The sequence below is a fragment of the Chanos chanos genome, chromosome 2 (genome assembly GCF_902362185.1).
Source record: "Chanos chanos chromosome 2, fChaCha1.1, whole genome shotgun sequence".
NCBI lineage: Eukaryota > Metazoa > Chordata > Actinopteri > Gonorynchiformes > Chanidae > Chanos > Chanos chanos.
In genome coordinates, this window is record NC_044496.1 from 20,624,729 (window position 1) to 20,636,680 (window position 11,952).

Here is an 11,952-nt window from a genome sequence, read left to right on the forward strand (position 1 = left end):
TCTTACAATACATCTGTTAGTTTGGCAGTTACCTGAGTTGAACAGACAAGAAACAAAACATGCATTGTGTGTTCGAGGATATGAAACATAGGTATTCTTACTAGAGGGGAGCAGGAATCTTGCCTCTAAGAGTAGACTATCTGTCGGAAAGCAAGCAGGATGTGGCTTATATTGCGGTTGTAACAACCCGCAGAAAAGCGCTAAACGGTAAGTATCGATGTGACACTTACTTGAAGGCGATGCAGTTAAAGGAGTGAAAAGTGAGCGCCTAACATGAAAAACCGACATGTCATTTACTGAGGGTTGTCCCTCGTTTTAAGATATGTCTGTTAGAACACTATATACAATGTTTATCACAAGTAGCCTACTTCACGGTTATTGAACAATTCAAAGGTAAAACTGAAGACCGGACGAACGCACCAGTTAGACTTCTGGTCCCCCAAGTCAATGCCCAGTCTCCGTTTACTGCTGACGCATGACCCCCAGTTATTTCACAACTAAAACAGTGTCATATCAGGTCACGAGATTAGCCCATGTTACACAGCTCTTTATATTTCCAAGGTGTTATTCGAAGCTGAGCCTAAAATTGAAGATAAAATCAATTTATGAGCAGGTTGCCAGACGTTTGCGTTGTGTTATCAGCTACACACAGATTTAACATTAGCAAGCAAAAGTGATATGTGAGACGAAGACATGGGAGGAGTGGTGTGACGTTTCCATGAGCTTGGATAGTTGACATGTTAAAAAAAAGTTTTCGTATGAGGAAGATAGGACAAAAAGTCGCTGTACGTCTAACATTTGACGTACCAAGCAATACTGCCAGTGGAAGACGCTGTAAAGTTGTCTGTAGGGTACAATAAATATTTAGGGACTACCGTAGTTATTTTCCTTGTCTCAGAGAAATACAGGAAGCCAGGCGAAAGTACGAACTTGCCACTGCAGACTATTTAGTTTTTACAGACTGGATGGAGACGGAGCCACTACTATCTGGGAGCACTGATGAGAGCTCAATCGATTACGGATCTCAGCAGAAAAATGGTCACAATCAAGAGACATCGCCAGCGACAAGGCGACTGTCTTATTCGGTGACTGAAAATGCGTGCAGCATTGAGGGAGGTAAGCCATTTCAGCAATACGAAACCTTCGTGAAGTAGGCTATTCCCGGACGGTACACCTGAGGATAATTTGGGAAGTGTACCTAAGTGGTTTCGTTTAGTCAAGCTCTCCAAAAGCGTGCTAAACTTAACTTTCATAGCGATATATGTCGGTTGGGCGCCGATCTTTACCGTAGTCCTCCTGTTCTCTACCTGTCATGAGTTTACTACTGAATTGCACTGAGCGCCACACGAATATTTTATTCTTAATTGGAATTTCGGTAAAATTTTTCGGTAAAATCACAGACTGATCTTTATCCGTAAAGTGTAGTAGTCCCTCTTGTGAAATCTTATTCGTAAAGCTTTTGTTGTTTATTGGATTTAAATGCAAATACTGATACAAATACACAGGATAGGCCCTCATTTTCTTATTATTTTTCAAGTCACCCTTTATGAACCACTTGGCAATTACTTTGCGTGCTCAAAACATGACACACATCTGTCTCTGACTTAGCAACTTGACAGTTTTCCCCTTTTGATTTTTAAAATGTAAAAAAAGACCAGTTTGAACGACTGTCAGGAACTGGTCATGAGTGGATCGCAACTTCCCTACTGTATTGTGTTTTTGGAGAGTTCTCTCTGGATCACAATATCTTGTACATGTCTGCTAGCTTCAGAGAAATGAATTATATACTCACATCTAAAAGACTAAGAATATCCAGGAAGAAACTCCGCAGTAGTATGTTTTCAGGGGGGGAAAAGTAATGACTCAAACTCATTTTTGTCATATGAACTGGAAAAAACCCAAACTGAGATGAGAAGTGTTGACTCTAATCTTATGCTGTTCTGAAAGGCTTAGGTGAGAGTACCATGACAGCCCCCCAAGGCCCCAGTTAGCACTCATGTTGATGTTTCAGAAAAAATTATACCCCCTCATATTTAACATTGAAATTTTGCCGTCAGACAATACTTGCTATCTATATGCAGTGCATTATTACATCAGTAACTGTGGACTTTTTACTCAGTTGTCCTGTCTCATGAATAAATACAATGTCTGTATATCTATGGAAGTTGTAAACTTCAGAATGCTGTTGTTTATGACAACTTCATATTTATAGTTGACAGTGACTGGTTCGTCTTTCACCAAGGTAGGTGTTATTGCTGCAGAAAACTGTTGCAGTGGCAGGTGCTTTAAACAGCAACAGCAGTCATACGTTTGCGAAACGTAGCCCATAAAAGACCTAAGTCTAGGTCTGGTAACGTTACGTGGGTAATATATTTTAAAGGAGTGAAACATTCTTAGAGATCAGTGACATTTGGTCTCATTCTCTTAAACATATCTTTAAGTTTTTCATATTTAACATAACATGTGTTTCTCAGTTCTTACAGATTCATTTCTTAAACTGTCCTTAAATTACTTTACTAATTTGAGGAAGATATAAATGAGTTGTTTAACAGATGTTAAAAATTTTCGTGTTTCAAACCTTGTCAAAATTTTAAAGATGTTTCTACATCAGAAGTTCAGGATGGCACTGAACATCACAGAAAATATGTCCGTGAGCAAGAATAAATGTTCCATGGAAGTGGTCCCTTATCCTGTGATAACAGCTCCAGTGTGGAAATGCCTGGTCATAACCTGTTTAAAAAAAAATCACAGTTTTGATTCACTATTCAGTATCTCACAACACCTATGATTTATGGTTTGATTGGAAACCTTGACACTGAACACTCTCAAACAACTGAGTTTTAAAAAGCCTGTCTCACAGAATGTCTCATCTGACTCAGTATCCTACAAGTGCGACAGCACTTCCATGACTTGCACATGTGACCTTGTGATCATTAAATTGAATATAACCCTAAGAGGATATTTTAAATTAAAACCCTTCTGAGGTGCTGGTGATTGCTTAGGGAATTCCAGATGCGTTCAGTCAGTAATTATTGCTGCACACAACAGATTCCTTTGACCAAATCCCACTGTTCATTCCTTTTTTTTTTTTCCTCAGTGAAAGCCGTGGTGTATTAGAGGACATTCAGTTGAGTTAGAATGGTAGAGGCAACAGTAAATGAATTTTTAAAATTCACAACATTACGCAAACCCCCTTGCATTTGTCACTGTATAGTCATAAGAACTATCTTTCCCTTATCTTTGTTCAGAAGATGAGGGCCTCTACATCCAGCAAGCTGTTGTATTCATTGAAGATGCCATAAAGGTAGAAATGATTTTACAGGAACTTTTGTATTTTTTTTTTTACTGGTTTCTATAGTACATATTACTCTTTATTGCGTCAGTGCAATGTTTGAAAGGTATCACTTTATTTTTGTTTTTCTTCCCTGCAGTATAGATCTATCAACCACAGGGTTGATGCCAAATCATTGCATTTATACAGATGGTACTATTCCAATATTTGCCAGTGGTGAGTAAGCGCCTACAGCTGCATCATCCACAACTAAGTGCATTCACTCACCTACATTTCAATACCGTCCAGTATAATTCCGTATCTTAGCACTGTAATGGCTTTACTCAAAGTAATATTGATGTTTTGTTTTTTTTTTTATTCTTGCTCTGTTGATTTGTGTCTGTCTCTTTGCCTGTTTGTCCTATGACGTTGAGGTTTTCTTATTGTTTTTAATTTTATCCATGTCACTCGGTGTTTGGCCCTGCAGGGGTCTGGGCATCACTATAGCTGTGATCCTGGCTTTGGCCTTTATGGAGAGGCCCTCCTCCCTCTCCCGCACCTCTGACCTACGCGTCAGAATAGACCGCTGGGAACCACCCTGCGGCCTGACGGAGGCCATAGAAATGGTGTGTCTCTGCATCTTCACTCTGGACATCACAGTGAAGGTAAATGCCCACTGGTTGGGTTAGTTCATGAACTAGCTTGAGATAAAATACTTAGCTTGGTTAAACTTTTCTTTATTTAAATGCGAATAATCTGAAAAGTACAGCAGTTAGATAAGACTTTGTGGGACTTTTCATGTTTGATTCTTGAAGGTCATGTGGTGATGTCAGTCTTTACTTTTTTTCAGGGCTATTTAATTGGATGGGAGGAGTTTCGTAGGAATAAATGGCTCATTGGATATATATTGGTCATAGCAGCATCAGTCATTGATTGGACATTGTCTATTAGCATGTTATGTAATGAGGTGAGATTTCATAATTATTTTTCTGGATCACAACCTAATTCATGCTATTTTCAGATCAACTTCATTTCTAAAAGTTTTTTTTTTTTTTTACATGAGGTTGACATGTTCAGTTCATTTGAAAACTGGTTGAACAAATGAGTCATCTCTCAAAGTAACATAAAGTGACTTTGAGTATCAACATGTGCATTATTTTAGTGGAACTATTAACAAAAGTTTTATTCTTAAAACCAGAAAGTCAAATCACTGAGTGTGTTGTTTGGCAGCTGAACCATTACATTTGACAGAGTTTAAGGAATCAAATTTTCTATTTTGTATATCATTTTGTATCCAAGAATGCTTACACTTGAGGCAGTTAACCAGTTTTAATAGGTGCAGAGGAAAGGTGATGAATCTATGTGTGGTCTTCGGAATACAAATTGGAAATGAAACAAAATCTTTTTGAAATGAAAGGTTTGTTTGTTTGTGTATTCATAGTCTAACTGAACTTGAATGAATTTACAGAGATTTAGAGTCAGGAGACTCATTCGGCCGTTTTTCCTTCTCCAAAACTCTTCACTTATGAAGAAAACATTAAAGTGCATCAAGAGGACTCTCCCAGAAATAGCAAGGTAATAACATTACTTAATGAGAGAAGCTGTGAATCCATTTTTTGGTTTCCACACAGTCAAAACACAGAGAAAAATAAATACTTCAACACATGTTAGTACTAGATCATGTTGCCTGCTACATTTGATAACTACTGGGTGTCATAGCCTTACTAATTTCCCATTTGTGAAATGATTTTTTTTAATGGAGTGTTTTCTCAGATGTAGATTGAATGTTTTGGTTTTTTTATATGGGACTATGTTCAAAAACATTAGCTGTGTGTGGTAATGTCGTTTCTCTCCTCCACCCTTCCCCCTTTTTCCAACAGTGTCATTCTGCTGCTGGCACTACACCTCTGCCTGTTCACCATGTTTGGTATGCTAATCTTTGCCAAATCTGAGGTAATGTGTGGCCACACCTTGTTTCTTATGTGTCATATTTAATGAGGGAACTGCCCACACGTGTAAACAGCAGAGATCTTTACTTGCCTCTGAAAGAGTGTTTAAAAGCTCGCAGTTTTCTCAGCATTGTTGTCTTTAACATGCATGTAAAAACATGTTTTAAACATTTCCCTCCTAGTTGTTCAGTGACACATTCACTTTAAGAGAAAAAAATATTTCTTGGATTTCCTACTTGCTGTGCTTAGCTTTTTATGTTAAATGGCCTATGAGCTTTGTGAGGATGGAAATGTCTTTGCTAGAGATAAATAATGAAAAACCAAGAAATGATAAACTCATGTCTCATACAATCCTGTCTGTCTGTGTGAAGGACCCAAAACGCAATGGGGAGTGGGAGGCTTACTTCAGAGATTTGCCTCGTTCCCTGACCTCTCTACTTGTGCTGCTCACAACTGCAAACAATCCAGATGGTACATTCAGTGATGAGCACTTTGACTTTCACTGACTACACACACTTGAGTGGGGTGCCTAAGGAAACTCTGTGTCATGTTAACCAATTAATACTACGTTTTCAGATTTTCATTTTTAATATTACGGTGGTTATATCAGTGAATGTAAAATTGTGAAACACACGCACAAACACACACACACACACACACACACAGGGTGGAAAAAGTAAAAGTAGAAATACTCTTGCTAAAAAAAATACTTTAGGTAGAGTTAAACTGACAACTGTTTTTGTAAATTGTTAATGAGTAACTATTTAACTCTTATTTCAGTATTTTTCAAGAGAGATACTTTACCTGTACTTTCACTTTTGTACTCTACTTCTAAGAGTACTTTTACTAAATCAAGAACACTTCTAATTTTATTTTTCCCACCCCTGAACATGCATATGCAGTTATAGATATACGTACACAGATATGGACAGACAGATATAGATCTTGATGTTTACCTAACAGTGACTTCTCTCCCACAGTTATGATTCCGGCATACTCTTTAAACCGTGGCTACTCCATTTTTTTCATCCTCTTCAGTGTATTTGGTAAGACTAGTCAAATGTTGACTCTTTAAACAAAATTTTATGCAAGCTATAAGAACCATAAAAAAAGTTAAACTGCAGATCTAGAGAAATACAGAAGACATCCAAAATAGAGCTCATATTTCTTTCTTATTTTACACAACAGAGAACTGGATAACTGGATGTACAACAAGAAACAAAGAGATCGAGATGTCTAACTTTTTCATATTTCTCCTATTTGTCTTTCAGGAACTTATTTTTTGATGAATTTACTCACTGCTATCATATACAATCAGTTCAGAGGATATCTGCTGGTAAATGTCTGACTTGATCAAACAGAACTTTTCATCAAAGTTTGAACTATGCATGTTTATTGAGTGTCATGGGAATTGTTTAAAATTGCCGTTTATACATCTGTGTTCTTTAGATGTCAGTCCAGACTTCCATCCTGAGACGGCGTCTTGGTATCCGGGCTGCGTTTGAAGTTCTTTGTTGCCAGGGGAGAGGTCACAACAAAAGCCATGCTGAAGAGCATGTGTAAGGTCACATCCATCTCGTCTTATTACTGCTTACACTATGTACAGTTAAGGGACAGTCTGCTCTGTGCAGATACATTTGTTTATCCTTGGATCCTCCACATGTTACAACAATTCCCACTGTATGTGGAGATAAGGGTGGATTATTTCAAACGTTTACTCTCTTTCTGTGCCTGTCCAGTGAGCGTGTGGTTGTAGACAAAGTGCTTCAGGTTATGAAGGGAGTGCATTTGAAGTCCTACTACAAAGATGCCATTATTAAGGTCTGTCTTTTTTATGGCACAAAACATGTTTGACTGTCATATCTTTTTGAAGTAAATAGAAAAGAACCAGAGTTGATGTTTTTTATTTATTTTTATTTTTTTTATTTTTTTTATTGAAGGAGATCTATTCTGACTTTTTTCTTTATTTTTCTCTCTCTCTCACTTTCTCTTAGGCTGCTCAGCAGTGTACAGATGGTTCCATTAATGGTGCGACCTTCCAGAGGTTATTTGATGAGCTGGACAAGGATTACATAAAAGAGGTATGACAAATATTGGGTAGACATTGATTTTTTTTTTTAGTGTTGCCTATTTAATTTCCAATACAATGATTTTTGTCTTAATAATTCTCTCTCTGCCACTCAGCACCCACCAAAACCAGAGTACAACTCAGCATTCTTGCAGAAGCTCCAGACCGTGTGCAGTCACTACTACTTCACTGTGGTCGGAAATGTTGTCGCCCTGACCAATGTTATGTGCATCTGCGTGAGTTACAGGGAGTCAAATTTCATTTTATGAATGATGCTCCATCTCATGCGTGTGGCCCTTTACAGCTTTGTCCTAAAACATTACCAACCTTTAATATAGATAATTCAGAATATTTGGAATTTGTCTGGATACAAACCAGTACCCTTTGTACTTGTGGCAAAAGGACAAGGATTCTTTAGAGACTGTGACAGTAGTGCTGTCATGAGGAAAGTGATAGATCTATGGATGGATGGATAGATAGATAGATAGATAGATAGGAACAAAGAAAGTGGCATTGTGTCACTGTGTGTTTGTCTTAGGGCTTTAAATAAAAAGTCTTTCTACAAAAATAACATCAATGACACTGAGGGGATTTTCTGTCACAGTATTACTGTGTCTCATTAAATTACTTTTCTTTTTGTTTTTGCTGAGCGGATACAGTGTGGCCCTGATCAGTCAGTATATGGGCAATTCTACGACAACTGGACTTCTCTTGGTGCTGAGGAATAAAGAAATTGCTTGTCTTTTGTGTGTCCTACATTTCTAAATGACAACATCTTGGATCTATGGTATTTTATCTTGTAGACCATCTTGGTTCTGAATTCAGACAAGTTTGTTTCCCAGCGGGATGACTACTATATGGAGGTTCGTGACCGTGATGGGTTGAGTTTCATACTTTTGTTACTTTCACAGATTGATTCGAGACTATACCATGATCAGAAAATGGATGGTGGATAAGATTGTCAGACATGTTAGTTTATAAGATATTTGTCTTGACACATGCATAAACTAATCAAATTTTTTTCTGAAAATGATTTTGCAATCTTTGAATCTTTTAGATTATCAACTGTGTTTTCATTGTATACTACCTGATGGAGATGTCTCTCAAGATATTTGCCTTTGGTTGGAAAGGCTACATCTCCTACAGAAACAACATCTTTGATGGACTCCTCACTGTTCTTCTGCTGGTATGACACTGTGAATTTTGAAGTATTTTTTGGCCTTGTACATATGCATGACATGCTCTTTGGGAATGGTAACTCTAGATTATTTGATCTTTTGTCTTTTGCAAATATCGGTTTTGTTTGCAGATTTGATTCTAAGATTATGATCCTAAAAATAAGACTAGATCTTGTTGCAATGTCAGGATAATAAGATTTATGTAGTGATGTGTGTACTACTCAAAATTCTTATCACTAGGCGCTGTGTTCAGAAAGATAGTATTTTATAACTCTACACAATGAAAGAAAAAGATATCATATTTACTAAATGCTCTGTGTCTGATCATGGGTACATGACTCTAGTCTCTAAGCCTGAATTCTTGTTGCAAGGCATGTTCTGTCTCGATCGAGTGTAGTTTGTTTTTGAATTTTGATACTTACTTTTCTGTGAAATGTATCAACAAATCAAGCTTTGAAATGAATCCAACCCATTGTGTCATCGAATCAGGTGCTTCAACTGGCCATCGTCGGCACATATAGGATTCCATATCATACATGGTATGTATTCTTGTTAATACACTGACACTTTGCCTTGAAGTCTTTTCTTTATTCGTTTAATAAAAATGCATCAGCAATTTTGAAAAAATGCTGATTGTGCTGCTAACAGGAAACCAGAGCAGCAGGGCCTTATGTCTTTATGGGAGATGGTACGTCTGGTCAACATGCTGATCGTCTTCCGCTTCCTGAGAATTATCCCCGACATCAAGGTCAGCAGCTCTAATATCCAGAGTTTGTGCTGGACAGCAGCAGTGGCCATCTAATATGTGTAGTTCACTGCATGCCTATATTCTAAAATTAGAATTTGGCACCACCTTGTGGTAGAAAAAAGGTTTTCAGCTGCAGCAGTATTTGCTTTACTTGTATACTGAGACAAGAGTGACATACTTAATGCTTGAGACTCCAGTTTAAGCTGAGTTCTGGGAAATGTGTTATCAAGGACTTGTTTAGAGGTTGTGAATGATGTCATTTTCCCTGTGACTCTTTGTAGTTGATGGCTCTTGTGGCCAGCACACTGGTGGATTTAGTGAAAAACCTTCGTGCTTTTGCTGGAATCTTAGTGGTGAGTTGCCTTTAAAAACAAAGCACACCTTCAAATAACGACATACTTTCTGACATTCATCTCTGTGACCTTGTCACACTATTTTCACCCTCACCCCACTGCAGGTCATTTACTATGTGTATGCTGTTCTGGGTATCTGGCTCTTTGAGGGAGCTATCACAGCTCCAGCAAACATGAGGTACTGCTCTGCTAAGACCCAAAAATTAAACTTTGTTTGGCTTTCTTTCAGTCAAATGGTGCAAAAACAAATATATCCCAAACACCCTTGTTCTGAGTAGTGTGTTTCAGAATGCTTCTTTTTTAGAGCTTGGAATTTAATAATACCTGTCAGTTTTAAATGATAATGTATGCTTGTGTATTCTTATGGTCTCTGAATATTCCTCTTGCAGTACGATCATTAATTCCAGTTTGGAGAACTCTACTGGCAAATTCACTATGGAGTGTGGCTCTTACGAACAGCTGGATTACTGGCCAAATAACTTTGATGACTTTGCGGTAAGTTTTGTCTCTTTTTGTCGTCAGATCGATTTTCAGCAGCTTTTAACCATGTCACCTGTATCATCTCACCATGCAGGATTTGCTTGACAGATAAGAACCATACACTCACCTTTGTTTTTTTGAAAGTCTCTAATTACCTGGCCTCTGTCCTTTTTCCTTTTCCCTCAGTCTTCCCTGATCCTGCTGTACAATGTCATGGTGGTAAATAACTGGCAGGTCTTCTTGGATGTTTTTACCAGATTCACAAATGAGTAAGTCAAGACTTAAATGTACTTAACGTCACATTAAGGATCATACCTACCAGCAAACATACCTACCAGCAAGCATTACCTTCTCTTAGATATTTGTAATCGTTTTTGGGGAATGCTCATTAATTTCTTACATGCTGTTTAGGTGGTCAAAGGTGTATTTTGTCTGCTGGTGGTTGACTTCCTCTGTCATGTGGGTCAACCTGTTTGTGGCTCTCATTTTAGAGGTAAGACTCTAGTCCATTCTTCACAAAAAAGAGCTCTTGCCTCTTTGATAGATGGATTAGAATACACTTGTTTTTTTTCTGCCGCAGAATTTCACCTACAAGTGGGACCGAAGTAACACGTTCACTGTGTCTGATGTGGAGAGAACTGGTTATCAGACAACGGTACAGCTGATGTTCAGGTAGGATGCTGTTTTTTTGGTTTTTTTTTAATCCTGTGGCTGTTTGCCTCTTTGGTCTTTGTTTTTGTGCTTGTTGCTCCATGTATACTATGGAAATGGTCAAGCTTAAGGTATAAGCAGTGACTTTGGCCTGTGCTGTTTTGTCATGTGTTTGTTAAGAGTGCACTGACAGAAGCATTATTTAAAATAGATGTGCGCTGTTCTGTGGTATTGTATGCTGCTTTTCTGGCCATGGTGTGACAGACTGATTGGTTATATCCTCTATTGCTCGTTATATGACTTTCAACATGACCTGACCCTGCTGTATTTAGGATGACTTTTAAGTAATCACTCTGTATATCATCTAAATCTATTTATAGGTTACACAAGCTCTGCACAATTTAACTACATGTGAACCTTTGATGGTTTGATTTTGATAATACATTGACTCTGTAGTATTTTGTCCAGTAATATGCGAATGCTTAAGCTCTATACGTTTTGTGCTGGGTGGCTTTTACTTGTTTTTCATTTCCCATTGTAACCACCCCTTCCCCACTCCCCACCCCATCTCACTTCCCTCAGAGAGCACGTCCAAGAGCCAACGGAAGAAGAGCTTCTGACCAGACTCCAACAACACCCTCATCTACACCTCAGCTTGTGACCCACTACCATCCACACACACACACACACACACACACACACACACACACACACACACACACACACACACATTACATCTAGGCTACTCTGCCATTCACACTGTTGCCTCACCTAGACCAGTGGACACATTTGAAGTCTGTCACACTGAACAGTTGGCTAGTGGACTTAGTGTTAGTTTCAGTGTTCTTCATCCCTGTGAATGTATTGACACTGGCGTCCTAGGCTCTTTAATGGGCATTAGAGACTGTGGTGTTTTGGTTCTGAGTGGTAACTGCAAAACAAGTTGAGTGCACAACACACGGGATCGTGTCCAATTTTGTCTGTATTTCATTGGTCAGACTTTAATTTTTACTCATTGTTTTTATGAAGCTTGTCTAGGAGTGCCGGGTCTTCGGAGTATGGATGAGAGACATTAATATTGTATGCAGCGCCAGTGTTTTTATGCATGTTTTTGCAGATTGTGGTAATATAAAATACTAATACAGTGATCTAGAAATAATAAGAAGACAAATATAACATGAGGCCATGTCTGCTTGACTGACCACACATTAAGGAAAGGAAGCAGCATATGCTTATGAACAGCAGTAAGTGTAG

General features: G+C 38.2%; 1 protein-coding gene across 1 annotated transcript; it reads left to right on the top strand.

Moving 5' to 3' along the window:
* The first annotated feature begins 838 nt into the window (after positions 1-838).
* tpcn2 (two pore segment channel 2) lies at positions 839-11,378 on the top strand. The gene is made up of 25 exons (XM_030766437.1): positions 839-1,116; positions 3,249-3,304; positions 3,432-3,508; positions 3,759-3,936; positions 4,122-4,238; positions 4,740-4,846; positions 5,152-5,224; positions 5,592-5,691; positions 6,201-6,266; positions 6,492-6,556; positions 6,670-6,779; positions 6,960-7,041; positions 7,215-7,301; positions 7,405-7,524; positions 8,092-8,151; positions 8,346-8,474; positions 8,956-9,005; positions 9,115-9,214; positions 9,496-9,567; positions 9,672-9,745; positions 9,975-10,062; positions 10,234-10,316; positions 10,459-10,540; positions 10,628-10,719; positions 11,281-11,378. Exons 1-25 carry the CDS (start codon positions 966-968, stop codon positions 11,357-11,359), a joined length of 2,298 nt encoding a protein of 765 aa, XP_030622297.1. The 5' UTR covers positions 839-965; the 3' UTR covers positions 11,360-11,378.
* Positions 11,379-11,952: the final 574 nt, after the last annotated feature.

Coding starts and splice junctions, on each gene's coding strand:
- tpcn2 (XM_030766437.1), top strand. CDS start 966: ATGGAGACGGAGCCACTACTATCTGGGAGCACTGATGAGAGCTCAATC. Junction 5,225..5,591: donor TAATCTTTGCCAAATCTGAG/GTAATGTGTGGC, acceptor GTCTGTGTGAAG/GACCCAAAACGCAATGGGGA. Junction 8,475..8,955: donor TCCTCACTGTTCTTCTGCTG/GTATGACACTGT, acceptor TCATCGAATCAG/GTGCTTCAACTGGCCATCGT.